Source organism: Silurus meridionalis, chromosome 1 (assembly GCF_014805685.1).
Source record: "Silurus meridionalis isolate SWU-2019-XX chromosome 1, ASM1480568v1, whole genome shotgun sequence".
NCBI classification, from domain to species: domain Eukaryota; kingdom Metazoa; phylum Chordata; class Actinopteri; order Siluriformes; family Siluridae; genus Silurus; species Silurus meridionalis.
The window spans coordinates 3,094,715-3,112,581 of record NC_060884.1 but is presented as its reverse complement, the minus strand read 5'-3'; the positions used below and the strand labels follow the sequence as shown (position 1 = coordinate 3,112,581).

At 38.8% G+C, this 17,867-nt stretch overlaps 1 protein-coding gene and 1 long non-coding RNA gene across 4 annotated transcripts in view; one reads left to right on the top strand and one right to left on the bottom strand.

Moving 5' to 3' along the window:
• The window catches only part of kalrnb (kalirin RhoGEF kinase b), a 72,859-nt gene that overhangs the window by 36,916 nt on the left and 18,076 nt on the right, over window positions 1-17,867 (top strand). For 2 of the 3 annotated variants that reach the window (XR_006927130.1, XM_046858977.1), the window contains exons 19-35: window positions 308-457; window positions 864-978; window positions 1,116-1,231; window positions 1,744-1,866; window positions 2,044-2,226; window positions 2,608-2,732; window positions 3,004-3,070; window positions 4,674-4,783; window positions 4,869-4,938; window positions 5,147-5,236; window positions 7,079-7,171; window positions 7,286-7,397; window positions 7,673-7,863; window positions 8,089-8,190; window positions 8,286-8,428; window positions 8,677-8,779; window positions 17,461-17,707. Coding sequence is in view for 2 of the 3 variants with exons in the window: in XM_046858977.1 (XP_046714933.1) it covers window positions 308-457; window positions 864-978; window positions 1,116-1,231; window positions 1,744-1,866; window positions 2,044-2,226; window positions 2,608-2,732; window positions 3,004-3,070; window positions 4,674-4,783; window positions 4,869-4,938; window positions 5,147-5,236; window positions 7,079-7,171; window positions 7,286-7,397; window positions 7,673-7,863; window positions 8,089-8,190; window positions 8,286-8,428; window positions 8,677-8,779; window positions 17,461-17,707 (2,140 nt within the window). In the remaining variant the exon portion in view is untranslated. Of the gene's footprint in view, window positions 1-307; window positions 458-863; window positions 979-1,115; window positions 1,232-1,743; window positions 1,867-2,043; window positions 2,227-2,607; window positions 2,733-3,003; window positions 3,071-4,673; window positions 4,784-4,868; window positions 4,939-5,146; window positions 5,237-7,078; window positions 7,172-7,285; window positions 7,398-7,672; window positions 7,864-8,088; window positions 8,191-8,285; window positions 8,429-8,676; window positions 8,780-13,181; window positions 13,393-17,460; window positions 17,708-17,867 lie in introns of those variants that run through there. The other variant, XM_046858986.1, reaches the window with a different exon arrangement.
• Window positions 306-13,061, bottom strand: LOC124392243. The gene is made up of 4 exons (XR_006927134.1): window positions 12,170-13,061; window positions 2,038-2,252; window positions 838-960; window positions 306-430 (listed from the first exon to the last, which is right to left on the bottom strand). It is a non-coding gene; the product is annotated as an uncharacterized LOC124392243 (long non-coding RNA).

Genomic DNA, 17,867 nt, shown 5'->3' with positions numbered 1-17,867 from the left:
AGAGAAGTGTGGAGGAGATTGGAGAATTATAAAGAAGAAGTGTGGAGGAGATTGGAGAAATGTGGAGGAGATTAGAGAGTGTGGAGGAGATTGGAAGAGTGGGATGGAGATTGGAGGAGGTTAGAGGAGTGTGGAGGAGTTTGAAGGAGTGTGGAAGAAAAGTTTGAGGAAAGATTAGACAATTAGACAATAATTAATTACAGAGTGAAAATGTTTATCAGCTACTTGAATACTATTAACGTTAGATTTAGAAACATGGTTGAAGGTTCTTCTTAATTCATTTTTTTTGTGTTCGTGATAACCTCAGGTGTGTAACGTGCTGGAGAGTCTGGAGCAGGAGTACAGGAGGGAGGAGGACTGGTGCGGGGCGCACGACAAATTCGGCTCGACGTCAGACACGGATCACGTGACTCCTCTCATCAGCAAACACCTGGAACAAAAAGAGGCCTTTCTCAAGGTTACACACATACGCATTACTCACGTGTTTACTCACTTTCTCACACACTCACATGCACTGCATCTGTCCCCGTACACCTGTCTCTGTTTGGCAAATATTTTTACAATCCCAACAACCTGCAAGTGCTTCTGTTAGCACATTTCACTGAGTTTATCAACCTGCTGCTGGAGTGTTACTCCTGTGAAAAGTTCACCTCCAAAATAAAGGTCTTTATGGAGGAATGTGGTTACACCACGCTAGCTGTGTAAAGTTTGCTAGGTGTTGGGAATTGGCAAGACCAATTTTGGGTGAAAATGCAGAACCATTGTTTATTGACTAAACATTTCAATAAAGCTATGTGGGAAAGAGTAGCACTCCAGGAAAGAAGACCTCCAACAGACCCGTTGTGTGTTGGTTTTGCGCACAGGCCTGCACTTTAGCTCGCCGGAACGCTGAGGTCTTTCTGAAGTACATCCACCGCAATAACGTGAGCATGTCAGGGGTCACCAGCCACAACCGAGCACCTGAGACACAGGTCAAAGGTTGGTCACCATTTCAAGCATGCCAGAAAAATCTTACAGCTTGCCTGCATCTTTGAAATAAGCACGATTTCATACAACACAGGCACGAGTATCAGTGTATTATAATGTGTCTAAGTGTGTCTATGTGCGTGTGATAGCCATTCTGAGCGAGCTGCTCCAGAGAGAGAACCGTGTCCTGCATTTCTGGACGCAGAAGAAGAAGCGTTTGGACCAGTGTCAGCAGTATGTGCTGTTTGAACGCCATGTCAAGCAGGTGAAGAGATTTTCTCTGTAAATCGTATAAACCCATATTGTATTCACAATAAAACATATCAAATGTACCATTTAGAGGAAAAAATTATGTAATTTTGAATTGATTGTGATCTACGGGCCTTCAGGTGCACTGCATTTAAAACTGCGTTGGCTCATTATCACCTCCAGAAATCACCGTCTGTGAACACAGCTTGCCATGTCATCCACAAATGCTGGTTAAATCTCTGTGATACAAACAAGGAGGCACGTGTGAAAAAGATCCAGAAATCCATCCTCTCTTATCCAAAGATGATTTAAAATGTACCCGATGTGGTGCTGGGATTTTAACCCATAACCTTCTGAGCAAAGGTCCAGCATCTTAACTGCTTCTCTATCACTTCTGAGGAGAGAAACTGCAAAGGAAATGATGGTTTATAGTTGATATGTTATGACAGGAGCTTTAAATGATGGAGTGCTGAAGAGATCCCTGTATGTTCTCTGACTTTCTCTTCTCTGTCTTTTTTTGATTGTCAGGCATTGGACTGGTTGCAGGACACTGGTGAGCAGTATTTGTCCACACACACATCTCCAGGTGAAACCACAGAAAAAACTCAGGGATTGCTCAAAGACTATGAGGAATTTCGTGTCTCCGCGAAGGTACATTGAGATTTTCATCAGAAACGTTAGAGGGAGTTTTGCACTTTGTAAATACGTTTTTCACTCGTATAAATTGTTTTCATCTTGACTAGATTTTCTTCCAACCAATCTTAAATCAAGGCCTTATTATTTACGGTGATTACAGTTCTTTAAGTACAGTCTAATGCCTACCTGCAGCAAACCCAGGAGAGGGTGAAGCTGTTGATCCAGCTTGCTGACAGTCTGGTGGAAAAAGGGCATGTCCATGTGGCTGAGCTGAAGCGGTGGGTGTCTACCGTGGACAGACGCTACCGGGATTTCTCTCAGCGCATGGGGCAGTACCGCTCCAGTCTGGACCGGGCGCTGGGGCTGTGCTCCGAGGTGAGGAGAATGTCTTTGTTTACTGACTTTATGGATGGATGGATGGATAGATGGATGGATGGATGGATGGATAGATAGAGAGATTAGTCATTGTCATTCATCACAATGGTGAAGACCAACACATAGTTATGGTGTACAGCATAAAAGGTGTTAAAAGGTGCAGCAAAATTCCATAAGCTTTAAAAAAGTCAATTTCTAACATTAGGGTAATAATCAGGTTTTGTTGAGGTTTCAGTTAAGTGCTAAAGATATAAATCAACCTGGAAAAACTTGAAAACACAATGGGTGCCAATATTAGTGAAACTTGGCAATGCAAGATCATTTAATAAGATTTCGGTTTTAAGCAGCAGTGTATCACAACACGCTACTTTGTTCCTGCAGGACTATAAAGACCTGGAGTTGGACATCATCCCCGCCAGCCTGACCCACACCGACCCCGAGGTGAACCTCAACGACCCCAACCATGAAGTCAACGAGGAGAAGAAAAAATCGGCCAGGAAAAAAGAGTGAGGCTCCTGAAAGAGTGAAAGCATCAAATGCAGTTTTACATTTTTAGTTCTTCCTTTTCTGAATCAGTTCCAGACTCTCTTTGGAGTGTGTGTGTGTGTGTGTGTGTGTGTGTGTGTGTGTGTGTGCTTGCTCCCCATCCAGCTTCTTATTACACATTTGTTGGCAACTAGTTCCTGGAGGAAATTCTTTCTCTGATCAATATTTTAAAGTGCAAAGTGTTTTTTTTTTCTCGTAAAACTCAGCGGTGAAACTTTCTCTCTGCTGCAGGTACATCATGGCAGAGCTGCTGCAGACTGAGAGAGCGTACGTCAGAGATCTGCAGGAGTGTCTTGAGGTGTGTTTCAGTCCCTCAATGTTTTCTTTTAAGAGAGAGAGTGGGAGTGACAGTGGGAGAGAAAGAGTGGGAGAGAGAAAAGAAGAAAATGCGTGAGTGAGAAAGAGTGTAAGGGGGGGGTAGGAGAGTGTGAGTGAATGAGAAAGAGGGAGAGAGAGAGAGAGAGAGAGAGAGAGAGAGAGGAGGAGGAGGTGTGAGTGAATGAGAAAGAGGAGAGAGAGCGGAGGAGAGTATGAGTGAATTAGAATGAGGGGAGAGAGAAAGTGGCACATTAAGTGAGTGAGAAACAAGGGAGAGAGAAAGATAAAGTAGGAGAATGAGTGATGGTAGGGAGAAACAGAAGGGGAGAGGGAGGGAGAGAGAGAGAGAGAGAGAGAGAGAGAGAGAGAGAGAGAGAGAATGTCAAAGAGAGGGGTGAAGTGTGTGTGTGAGTGAGTGAGTGAGTGTGAGTGAGTGAGTGTGTTAGTAAGTGAGTGTGTGAGTGAGTGTGTGAGTGAGTGAGTGAGTGTGTGAGTGAGTGAGTGAGTGTGTTAGTAAGTGAGTGTGTGAGTGAGTGTGTGACAAAAGTTGGGGGTGAGAGAAAGAGTGGGGGGTGGAGAGAAAACAGGAGAGTTGTAGACAGTGAGAGAAAAACAGTGGAAGAGAGAAGAAGAGAATGAGAGAGAGAGAAAAAAAGTGAGAGAGAGACATATTTGATTAATTATACTACATTTGATTCTATCACAGCACTGTAGGATTCTTGCTTCTGATTGGTCAGATGGTGTTGATCCTTTTTCTACAGCAGCTGCTCAGTAGTTCAGGCTTTACAGCAAATCACAGGTTTAAAATCATGTGTGTTTTCATTCCTGTGCACTGATTTACAGGGACTTGTATAACAAATAAACATTAAAAAAAGTTATTTATGATGAAGCATTTCACATTTTGGGCAGGAGTCTCCGGTGTTAGCACTTTTTTCAAGAAACATTCTTACTGTGGATGCAACAGGAAGTAAATCATAGCGAAAATTTTTAAAGCCGTTAGCTTGTAATGTGTTGGTAATTGCTTTGGTGAAAGAAAGAGTGATAATATTGGGGTGATGATAACATCACACAACCCCAGTGCTGATTATTTTGCTCTAACATGGTATTTAACTCAACTCTTATCAAGCAACATAAGACGGAACCACGTCGTATGTTGAAGAACATTTAGAATTTTTTCTATTACAATAAATATAATTACAATTTTAAAAATACAGACACGAAGCCACGTTGAAAAAAGTTGAAGAACAAGTGGAATGCAACAAGACGCTCCTAACAGTATTGAGAAACTGGTGTCCATTTAGGCTCTCGAGGGTCCACCTACAGATGCAGGTCTTATGATATTGAGATCCAAAATGGCCACTTATGGGCAACAGTTGTATTAAGGAAGATCAAAGTTTGCTTGGCTGTGGGTAATAAATAAAGATGTGGTTGGTCCACTTGATGGCTAGAGACTAGCAATGGAATAAAGAGCCAGAATATTGAGGGCTTTAAATATTTTAACAGGATTTTCATAGAATTTCTAAGCATAGCCTGGATTTGTGTTAATCATCTGTTCAGTCTGATTCCTGGGCTCATTTTTGCAGACATTCATGTGGGAGATGACCAGTGGCATGGACGAGATCCCTCAGGGAATCGCTAACAAGGAGCATGTCATCTTTGGGAACATTCAGGAGATCTACGATTTCCATAACAAGTACATCATCCAGCAGTTTCGAGTTTCCTGTTATTACTTTTACTTGATTTTGCTTTGAATCATGATGGAATTATGTTGTTTGTAGCATTTTTTTGAAAGAGTTGGAGAATTATGAACAGCTTCCTGAAGATGTGGGTCATTGTTTCGTTACATGGGTAAGAGATCGTATTACATATTCTGTCCTAATATACATTTATACACTAGAAGTGTTCAGTTAAGTGAGAAACATTTGTACTGTTACACAAACCCCAATCAAAGCACTTCTAATTTAACTAATCATCTTTAGAATAAAGCTGTCCTAGCATTAATGCTGTTTTATGAAAAGATAATTGCTGGTAGTTAGCTTTTTTTTTCTTTTTTTAGGCTGATAAGTTTCACATGTATGTCACCTACTGCAAAAACAAGCCAGACTCCAGCCAGCTGATTCAGGGTCAAGCTGGACGCTTCTTCGACGTGAGTATATTGTTTTTTGTTGTTTTTTCTTGAAGGAAAGACTCAGTGATCTGAGGGTTTTTAAGTGTACAGTTAGATGGCAGCAGTGAGCTGCTTTTGTTATCCTCTCTGTTCATCTCTCATACATTAACTTTGATCTTAGACCAAGATGTAATACACTATATGGACAAAAGTATTGGGACACCTGAGTTTTCCAGCAATCTGTGGTACTTTTCCAAACTGTTACCACAATGTTGGAGACACAATTGTACCCGAACCTGTTCCAGCATGACAAAGCGCCTGAGCACAAAGCCAGCTCCTTTAAAAAAAAAGGTTTTGCATGGGCTGGAGTGGAAGATCTCCTGCTATAGAGCTCTGATCTATTAAACACTATTGAACACCTTTGGGATGAATGTAAACGCTGATTGCTCCCCTGAGCTCCTCACCCTCACCTACCTGACTTTACTTGTGGATGAATCTCACACAAATTTTCACAAACACACTTTAAAATCTAGTGGATCATCTTCCCAGAAGAGTGGAGGTTATTATAGGAGCAAATGTGGACTGGGATGTTGAAGAAGAAGCACATATCAATCCCATTGTCTGGTGTCCACAAACTTTTCTATATAGTGCATAATCACTTGTACAAACAATTCTATGTAACTAATCAAGTGTAATTAGAGTTCATTCTAAAAAAAAAAAGGAAATATAATAATTGCCTTGTCCTGATTTTTTTAATGAATTATTGCTTAAAACATTTTTTTACAAGAATGCAGAATTTTCCTTACACATATATTTTTCTTTTTAAAACAATTACCTGTATTTGAACAAATTGTTTAAAATGTATAATACATTTAAAAGCAAGAACGTAGCTATATATTATTCTCTTTGATTTAATAAATTCTTTAATTTCAATGCCAACAAGAGCCACCACAAACCAAAGACCATTAAGTTTCTTAGAGCCGGAGAGAAGGCCCACCCACAACCCAGAGTAAAGTCTGGTCTCCTCACTACCGCTTCAGACTGGCAATCGAGGTGGATCTTGATAAACGGCTGAAGATCCCTACCAGAATAACATGCACACAGATTCGTCCAGACATGATCATTGTCTCAGATTCCTTCAGATTAAGCAATTAATTGTATTGTCTTGAAAAAGCGCATGGACGAGTCTGACGAGAGGAAGCTGGCTAAGTACCAAGAGCTAGTTGAAGAGTGTAGAAAGCAGGGCTGGAAAACTGGTTGTGAACCTTTGGAGGTGGGAGAGGTTTTGCAGAGCGTTCACTCTGCAAAGTACTTACGCTGTTAGGCATCACGGGGGAGACAAAGAGGAAGGCGATTAGAACTGTAACTGAAGAGAAAGCCACTAGATGGCTTCGGATTAAGAGGGCAGAGCCGTTGGCAATCGCTACTGGGACACAGGCCGGGGTCTGATCAACCCCGGCTGGGTCGCCTGGACGAGGGTGTCTGATGTTGAAAGACCCGAAACACCCAATGACCCCAGGATACATCACTGATGATGTGTCCCAGTGCATCTGTATGATGTATCTTTTTAGTAAGTAATTATTCAATATTAGAATATTGTTTTACGTATTTTTATTTATTATTTTATTTAATATTAATTTTTGAAGTTTTTACCCCATTCTTTTCCTCTTGAGGATTGCATGAGACCTTGTTACCTGTCCAAATCTTTTGTCCATTTTCAGTTCTTTTCAATTACGTGTTCCCTAATTAAGGGTGAAACTGATGCTTGGTGTCTCCAATTTCCAATTTTGGTTTTGGCACTGATGTTTGTGTTTGTGTGTTTGTGTGTGTGTGTGTGTGTGTGTGTGTGTGTGTGTGTGTGTTTTCTTGTTTTGTTTGTAGGAGATCCAGAAAAGACATGGGCTGGCCAACTCCATCTCCTCCTACCTCATCAAACCAGTGCAGAGAATCACCAAGTACCAGCTGCTGCTTAAGGTAGAGCGTGGCACTTTAATAATAATACTGTTAATTACACACGTATGCCCCTAAAAAATGTTTTAAATATGTGTTTGTGTGTGTGTGTGTGTGTTTGTGTGTGTATGTTATTAGGAGTTGCTGACTTGTTGTGAAGAGGGTAAAGGGGAGATTAAGGAAGGGTTGGAGGTGATGTTAAGCGTGCCTAAACGAGCCAACGACGCTATGCACGTGAGCATGCTGGAGGGTAAGAGCTTCCGTTTACTTGAATATGTGGACAAAAGTATTGGGACACCTGATGTTTCCAGCCATATGTGGTTCTTCCCCAAACAGTTTTATAGAATGTCTTGTGATGCAGTAGCATACCATTTACCATTCACTTGGACTAGGAGACCCAAACCTTTTCCAACATGACAAAGCCCCTGTGCACAAAGCCAGCTCCATGAAGATCTTTGGGATGACCTGAAACGTGGAAGTTTATTACACTTTAATTGATTCAAAACGTCTTTTTTTGGTTTGTAGGTTTTGATGAGAACCTGGCTGTTCAGGGTGAGCTGATACTACAGGACACGTTCCAGGTTTGGGATCCCAAATCATTGATCAGAAAAGGCCGAGATCGTCACCTTTTCCTTTTCGAGATCTCTCTGGTGTTCAGTAAAGAGATGAAAGATTCGTCCGGACACACGAAATATGTCTATAAGAGCAAACTGTTGGTAGGTTGCGCAGAGAATCAAATCTATGACATTATATGTAAAATATATGTCTCAATATAATATGTACAACTCCTAACATTTTTAGAAACTTCTAAATAACAGGTCAGAGTGAGCCGTTTTTTATGGTTGCATAACCAGATTTTTGTTTATTCGATAAACTCCTGAAGAAAACTTTACTATATGTTTAAAGTCACTTTCTTGTCACTACTGGTAATCCTTTTACAGACGTCCGAGTTGGGGGTGACGGAACACATTGAGGGAGACCCGTGTAAATTCGCTCTGTGGGCCGGACGCACTCCGACATCGGACAGCAAAACCATCCTGAAGGTAATCTTTTAATTTAAAATATAAACCTGTATTGCATTTCTCTGCCTAATATCTTCTACCTCTGTTGGATTCCCTCGTGTGCTCTTTTCCTGCAGGCATCTAGCATGGAGGTGAAGCAGGAATGGATACGAAATATCAGAGAGGTGATCCAGGAGAGGACAGTGCACCTTAAGGGGGCGCTAAAGGAACCCATCCACCTTCCCAAAACTCCATCCAGACAACGCAGCGTCAGCAAGAGGTCCTTTAAACAATCGGTCCCTTTCTAATTCTTTTCACTCCAAAATTTTTATTTTTTATCTTATTCTTGAACAAAGTCACAGAAATAAATTAATTAAGTTAATAGATTTAGTTATGGGGGAAAATTTTTGGAAATTGTCACGTGTGGTTTTGGAACTTTTTGCCTCATAAAATAGCTAATGGGAGTTTTTTGTATTCTGTAAATAGTGATGTGTTTATCATGATTGTATTTTACGTATAATTTTTTAGGGAAAACACAGAAGATGCAGATAGCCAGGGTGATGCCAGCAGCCAGCCGGACACCATCTCCATCGCGTCCCGCACCTCGCAGAACACCGTGGACAGTGACAAGGTAGGACTAAATCTCTTACAAAGCACCGCATTGATAAAAGATCTTCATGGGAAGATCAAGCTCTGTATGATATATCAAAGTTAAATCGGATTAGAGCTCAGAAGATCCAACCCCTTTATATGATTTCACTAGTGTGTTTACTGAGAACTAACACATCTGCAACAAAAATGTTTTCAATTAGATAGTAATAAAAAATAAATAAGTAGACGAGTGATTGCATAAGTCTTAACCCGTGTTGCTGCAAAACCTCTGAATTAGTGATTCAATTAGAAAGAGACGTGGTAACGGAGTCAAACTGGATTTTGTTTTGCTAGTGTGGAGTTACACATCATTAGCATCTTTTGTCAGAAGCTGAGTTTATGACCCCGAGTTTATTGCTCTATTCCTCTCTAATAGAATAACAGAGCCTTTTTGTGCAACACAGACTGAAACCTCATTCAGTGATTCGAACCACAGGCCGTATTCAAATTGTTAGTTGGCGTGTTAATGCGTGTGATTCCTTTTATTATTATTTGTCCAATAATGTAAGTATAGTTGATTGATAAAAAAGAATCTTGCTCCAGAAATGAGTTGATGACAATTTAATTTGCTTTATGTGTTTAAAATAAATGCTAAAATATTTCCATAGTATTCCCACTTCTGAATCTGACCTGAACTTCATACATAAATCAAGCATGACTTCTTGTAGTAGAATGAAGGCTGCACCATCACCACCACCTAACAACCAATCCCTGACCACTATTGGTTCTAACAACCAATCCCTGACCAGAATTGTTTCTAACAACCAATCCCTGATCACAGTTGTACCGAACAACCAGTTCCTGACCACTATTGTTTCTAACAACCAATCCCAATCACCCAGATTTATAATATCCATTGTCCTAAACAACCAATCTCTGATAACCATTTTTTCTACCAACCAATTATTGATCAGAATTTTTTCCAACAACCAATCACTGATTACTATTTCTCTAACAACCAATCATTAGTCACCATTTCTATAACAACTAATCACTGATCACAAAAATGTATAATATCTGCTGTCCTTGACAACCAATCCATGATCACCATTTTCTAACAACCAATCACAGATCACCAGTTCTAATTAAAACCGTTCACCACTGTAACATAATGGGTTGAATACAAACTCTGATTACATGAAATATTCTGTAGCCCTGGACTTTCCAAATGCATAAAAATACAGAATACAATATCAATTTCTCAGCTCGAATATGTCTACAGATTATTATCATTTAGATTGATTATGGCTTATTATATTATTATAACATTACTATTGTTACTTAGGGATTTCTGATGAATTTTGGAAAAAGGGCTCGGGTGTCTGAGGAGCATGGGAGGAGAAATGGATCATAGGGGATGTATGTAGAACAGGACATGCAGTGTGTGCATGTGACTGTGTGCTTCTGTGTGGCTTGTTTTTTTTACGGTGGAAAAAATGACTTTCTGACATTATGGTACAGTGTTTTAATGATTTGTGTGTGTGTGTGTGTGTGTGTGTGTGTGTGTGTGTGTGTGTGTGTGTGTGTGTGTGGTTTGGAAGCTTGTTAGGGTGTGTCTAAAATCCACACTTTTAAATCATACCAATTTTTTCAACTGAATTCTGAAATGTCTTGCTTTTTTTCTTATTGGCCTTGTAGCATTAAAATAGCACACAAACAGATCTCATCTTATGATCATACATATTTAGTGGTTTGTGTTCTTGGGATTCTGTCCAGCATCCTTGACAACTTTTGTGTGTTTGTCCCCAGCAGTGTAAAAATATAAACTCTTATTTTTACATGCACCATGAATCAGAGTTTGACATTCAACTTATTTTTTGTCTCTCTTTCACTGCTTCATCCCACTTAATCTCAGTGACTCAGCCCTGTTTCTTCTCCTGTGGAAAAGCTCTGTCTGATCTACACTGTGGTGTGGTTTCACTCTGCCAGGAGTATCACCCACAAAAACTGTAGTTTTATATTACAGTTTTAGTCTTGCTAGCAAGATAGATGGATTTATGTCAAATAAATATTCAATTGCTAGAATTCCAAGGTTGTCATATATAAATGAAAATAACAATGGGTTTATTTGAGGAAGATTACTGAAACTTGATGTCTTACTTTAACTGTTCCTGTATGTAGTTAAGTAACAGAAGCAACTTGTATTCACTAAACAACAACATATACTCTATAAGCAAGGACTGGAAAGACAGACATGTGAAGAGTAAAAGCAGACAGTGTTGCACCTTTTTAGAGCTATTTAGTAACTTAATATAAAAAAAGACCCTGGTCATATTTTGAGTAGATGTTAGCGACATCATGTTAGCAATAACAACCAATCATTGATCACAATTGTTCCTAACAATTAATCCCTTATCACTTCCGTTTCTAAACCAATCTATGATCATTATTGTCATTAACAACCAATCACTAACTACAAATGTTCCTAGCAACCAATCCCTAATCACCATTGTTCCTAATAACCAACTCCTAATTGCCATTGTTTCTAACAACCAATCACTGAACACCATTTTCCATAACAACCAATCTCTAATCCCCACTGTTCTAAACAACAAAATACTGAATACCATTGTCACTAACAATCAATCTCTGTTCATCATTGTTCCTAACAACCAATCACTGACCACCATTATTCCAACCAGCCAAACTCTATTTACTATTGTTCTTAACAACCAATAACTGACCACCATTGCTCCTAACAACCAATCACTGATCTCAATTTTTCATAACAACCAATCACTGATCACTATTGTCCCTTACAACCAATCACTGACCGTCATTTTACCTCAAAACTAATCACTGATCACCATTATTCCTTTCAACCAATCACTGATTACCATTTCACATAATAGCCAATCACTGATTACTATTTTACATAATAACCAATCCCTGATCTGAATTGTTCCTGTCAACCAATTCCCAATCTCCTTTGTCTTTAACCAATCCCTGACCATCATTGTTTCTAAATCAATCATTAATTACTGTTGTTCCTACCAACCAATCTCTCATTATTATTCCTAACAACCAATCACTGATCACCATTGCTTTTCCCACCTACACCTGTTTCATCTTTGCCTCATCTCTAAACTCCATAGCTAGCAATAGATTTGAGTCATTTCCCCGAATCCTGACAACATTTATTCATTTTTGAAAGGTTTCTAATAAAAATTATTTGAATCCATAACAATCCATAGTGTGACCAGTAATGTTTTCTGTCTATAAATTTTCTATTCTATTTTATACAATTATGTTCTTTTCCGAGTGGCTTAAGAAAATCTTCTCCATGCAACACATTTAAAAATGCAAATGATCATGCGCATGCATTCGATATGCAAATTACTTAACAATCCACAGCTTCCTCTCACTATACCTGTTGCTCTGTTTCGGTCTTTGTCCTTTCTGTTTGTCTTGTTTCTCAGCCCGTCTTACAGTTTCACTAGTATCCTGTTGAGCACAGATGACATTGTGGCTTTGGGGTTTTTGCTGCATCTGTGGGCGGCTGCACCGGGCACCACACTGTAGCACTCGGAATTTCAAAAACAAAAAAACCTGACATATATTTTTCCAGACATTTGGCTCGAAGTTTTTTTTTGGACAGCCGTGTCACGGTACGCAGCACAGATTGCACATTCAAAAATATAAACCATCCCAAACAGGAAGCAACATAATTTCAGGTTGGGAGGTTGGGTTTATTTTACACCAACTCGAGACGCTGGAACATTCACAGTGACGACAGCAACGACATTGCTTCATTTCTCACCGATGCGATTTTTAACCCAATAAACAACCCAGATTCATCCGAAAGCTTATTTTCAGTACTTTAAATGAATAAAACAAATCATTCAGTAATTTTTACAGGAATGACCGAATATAGAATAAAAGGAAAATCTGGCACCGTCAACAATTCCTCAGAATTTAAGGAAAAAATCCTATAATTAACTTTAATTATAATCCTGTAATTGACAAATTAAATACTTTAATGATTCATGCATTTGCACGTACATTATGAGTCATATGATGTGCAACCAATCGGGGTTGTTCATATAACTGTTAGTCTGCTCCACCAGATGACACCCCTCAAGAATTAACTTTACTTAGCTTTGTCTAAATGTCTTTACACTGAAATATAATGCTTTAAAATGTATAAATATACATGTATTAATCCATGCAAGTGTTTAAGTTTGTGTGTGTGAGTGTGAGGTTGAATCCACATACTGTCATTGCCCAATCAGACCATACACACCCACAAGCTGTTTGACCTCAGGCTCTCTGCATATAGTCAAGCAACATCCCCCTTTCTTTCTCTCTCTCTTTCTCTCTCACTCTCTTTTTTCTTAGACAGAACTGCACCCAGTGTTAGACCTCAGTCAGTCTGTCTTTAGTCAAGCACATCAGCAGCTGCCTATAATCCACGGAAAAGTTTGGGCTGAGGAGGGGAAGCTAGATTTTTTAGTCTAGACAGACAGCCAATCAGAATCTAGGACATTTAGCTGGTTTTAGGTTGTCGGTTTTAGACTGGGTAATTGGATGAGACACCCTGTCAGAATCATGCCAAAATGGAAAAGATTTAAACAACCCAAGGGTGCAAGACCTGTGAGTAACTGGGACTTTTTTCAATAATATGTGCTTTATTATAAATTATATTTTAAGTCTTTTTTTTTTTCACTTTGGATCATTGTAGTCAACGTTCTGATGATGGTACAAATGCTTTTATCTCTATGCAGTAGTATATATATATATATATATATATATATATATATATATATATATATATATATATATATATATATATATAGAGAGAGAGAGAGAGAGAGAGAGAGAGAGAGATATTAATAGTATGCTAATAGTAGTATTAATACAGAAATATAGTAGGGATTCTGTGTGTTTTTAGGGAGGAGACCTGATTTCCATCTCAATGTGTATATATGTGTGTGTAAACACACACCCTAAACCATGTCCTACTTTATCACTCATTAATACTTTTCATATGTTTAAATATTATATCAGGCCACTGTCTCATAATAATGTTTACTGGGGTGAGAAATTGTTTGTAGTTGTATTATTGCTGTTTAAATTTACAGTCCCCAATGTGTTTTGTTTTGGTTTTTTACATGAAATGTGGTGTAAATTAAAAGAAACGTGGGCACAGCATAAGCAGCGGTTTGGCCGGGTTCAGTCTTGAAGGAAGCATGTGTGTGTCAGGAAAATATTTAAGAATTAAGAAATGAATGAAATCTACACAAAAGTTTTGATATGTGACGGCCGTCGTATAAACCTATATGTCTTCCTTTTATGAGCTTCTATGTGTGTGTGTGTGTGTGTGTGTGTGTGTGTGTGTGAGAGTTGCACTAAGCATGAGCTCACTTTTGGAGTGTGTTCTCGTGCTTGCTCAGGAGGGAGTGGCTCTCTTAGCTCTGTGCACATTGTTAGTCCAGTCAGATTTATTCCCAAAGTCTAAAACGTTAACTTCACATTATACAAACTCAACATTACATAAGACTCGGCAGAAAAAGGGAAAACAGATGTGCGCTACAACCAGAGCTGTGGGTAAAATATGAGTCTGATCAACACTAGCAATATCAAATTAAGCATCATGAGTGTGTAAGTTCAGGTTTATCGGATTTGATTTATTAAAAAATTTATTTATTAGAATTTTTGTTCCATATGGAAGACACCATGTTCCATATTGGGGAAATCCCTGGCCAGATGTGTACAATCAGAATGAGAAGCAAAGTTTGATCCCCTGACCAGGGTGTTCCTCTTTTCCAACTAAATTTCCTCCTCTTCCTTCTTATTTTCCCTCCTGACATCATCATCATTATCATCATCATCATCATCATCATCTCTCACTATACTTTTTAGATATGTTATTTTTACATGTTTTAATGGATTATCATAGTATTCGGATTAGAGTTCTTGTTTCTTAAAGAACAAAAGCATATATACACAAAAACTTGTTTAACAGAATGAATATGTAAAATAAGATGTGAAAACGCTTCATTGAGAATTATATATATATATATATATATATATATATATATATATATATATATATATATATATATGTAATACATATACATTCTAAACAAATACAGATACGAACAGGATTTACACTATATGGAAATACGTTTGTGGACACCTGAGCATAAGATTGGTGAGTGCTTTCTGAACACAAAAATTCCACATTTAGTCCTAATTTACTACTATAATAACCTCCATTCTTCTAGGAAGATGTTTCACTAGATTTTGGAAGGTGCTTATAGAGTTTTGTGTGAGATTAATTTAGCCACAAGGGTTTTAGTAAAGTTAGATACTGATGTATGTGAGGGGGAGGAGGTCAGTGTTTACATTCATCTCAAAGATAAGAGCTCTATAGCAGGAGATCCTTCACTCCAAACCATGTAAAAGATGGCAGGGGCAGTGCCATGCTGGAACAGGTTTGGGTCTCGTAGTTCAAGTGAAGGGTAAATTCAATGCAACCGCTGCTAAAGGTCCTATATACAAGAGTGTGTGCCACCAAATTTGTGGTAACAGATTGTGGAAGAACCAAACATACCTGGACAAGTCATGTGTCCCAATATCTTTGTCAATATGGTGTTCTATATTATATTATAGTGTATAGTATATAGTATAGTTTTTTTTTTGGAAAAAATACCTACACAGGATATCTGACTCAAACTAGAGCTGTCACACAGTCCAGGAAAAACATTTAAAAAAAAGGAATGTTTTTTTTTTAATTTTAAGAAATAAAACCATCGAAATTTGCTAGAGGTTTATAATATTATATATATAATATTTATTAATATATATTAAATATTGCAAGGTACAACGAAGACAATAAAATCTAAGCAATCAAGATTATTATAACCTTATTATTAGCCCAATGATGTAGCTGAGGCTGAGGAACTGTCAGAACCAGAATTCACACCCTGTGTTTTTTTATATTTCTGCTTTTTTTATTATCAATTTTCAATGTGTTTCAGTTTTCGATGTGTTTTAACTAACACGCAGTGGGTTGATAAAAGTACATAACATTTTAGGCCACACCCACTTCAAGTTCACCTCACCTTATTACATAACAAAATGTAATTATTATTATTTTGTTCTAGCACTAGTACCACCTTTTTCATTTCTCCTTTATATTTAAAGCACACCTAGAAGAATTCATACCCTCCATATTTAAAATAAAAAATCTGTTTCATTTGTAAGCAGATTAAATAATTGTGGTGCAGGTTATTTATTGCGATATGCATAATTTTTTTGTGATGTGAATCATGTGACAGGAACTCTCCACTAATCACTGACTCCAAGGGTTATGGGATGAACCAGGGCTTTTATACAGCTCCAACACACTCGGGCAGGGGGTCAAAAGTCAGCTTTAGGATGGGCAGGAAAAAGAGGTTGGGGGGAAATGGTTATAGTGAGTGAAATAAGCACAGCTGTAAAAACTGAACTCTTCCGTGTTCACTTCAGGACTGAGTGATTCATGCAGGCAGAAAGGACAGAGGGTGTGTGTGTGTGTGTGTGTGTGTGTGTGTGTGTGTGTGTGTGTGAGAGAGAGAGAGAGTACAGTGTCATAAAGAAAGCAGCATGTGTATTTTACATGCACGAGATGATGTGTGTATGTGTGTGTCAGGCGGTAAATACACACTACCTGCTGCTCTCCTGCTGACTACAATAGTGTTAATGACTTGATTAGGGTAAGTCATGTGCTTCCCTCTCAGCAGGGAACACACACACACACTCACACACACACACACACACACACACACACACACTGATGTTCTGTTCTGTATCCTCACATCCTCCTGCCTTCTGTATAACTTGCTGAGTTGACTTATTTAAATATTATAAAACAAGTTTTTTGGGGACCTCCTCCTTGAATCCATGAAGGTTTAGGGGGGTCTTGTAAATGTCCTTGTAAGTATCTCTGTAACAACAATCAATTTCTTTTTCTCTGTCAGCCATAGTGGAATGGAAAAAACCCAGCTATTAAATCCACATAAATATATTTGAGCTTGTGCAGTTTGCTACAGATCTCTGACTAGTGCACTCTCTGACCATCTAATCAAAGCGCCAAAATTATTGGACGCCCACTAGATGGCCCTGGAGTCGCAATCTGATTGGTCGTAGCATCAGCTTCAAGCAGCATGGATTTTACGCTACAAGCAGTGCTGACTATAAAGGGCTTTACGACAGATAACCCCAACCCTAACCCTAACCCAAACTCCAGCAACACGTGACATGACACCTAAAATCTGATTGGATAGAAAATCCAACCTAAACTTACACCCAAGAGAAACACTATGAAATGAAGAGAGTAGACTACTGGGAATAATTCTGTCCAAACTCTGTCAAATTCTGTCCAATTGAATATAATAATTTATATATAATAATATAAATAAATATTTTAAATATTATATAATTTATATGTACGTTCTATATATTCCATTTTATGTGTAGATGTTAAAGTGATTTAATTATTTTAAAAAAATCTAGTTTTAAAAAAATCTAGTTTCAACTGCCTTTGCTACCTCTGACTTCCTAATTCTGGATCGAATCTCTGCATGAAAATGTCTAAAAAATGATTTTAAAAAAATGTGTGTCTGTGAATAATGATGTAATCAGTGTGTTCCCCACCCCCCCCGGTCCTTTCTGCAGCTCTCGGGCGGCTGTGAACACACGGTGGTGCTGCAGGACTTCGTTGCATGTTCAGCGTGCGAGCTCAGCGTGCACTCAGGACAGACGGTGGAGGTGCTGGAGCGCTCAGGTGATCGACCTGGCTGGTGTTTAGTGAGAACCACTGAGCGCTCACCACCTCAGGAGGGACTCGTTCCCAGCAGCACCCTGTCGGTCTCACACTCTCGCAGCAGCGTTGAAATGGACTGCTTCCTCCCCTCCGGGAAAGGTAGGGGCAAAGAAATGGATGCCTGGTTCACGTCCCGGGTAATCTGATCACAAGTGGACAGCAATAGGGTAAAAGAGGCACCTTTTTTGTGATCTGATAAACCACTTGTGTAAGTGGGATTTGTAGGACGCATCCAGATGTGTCCTGAAAAAAAAAATCA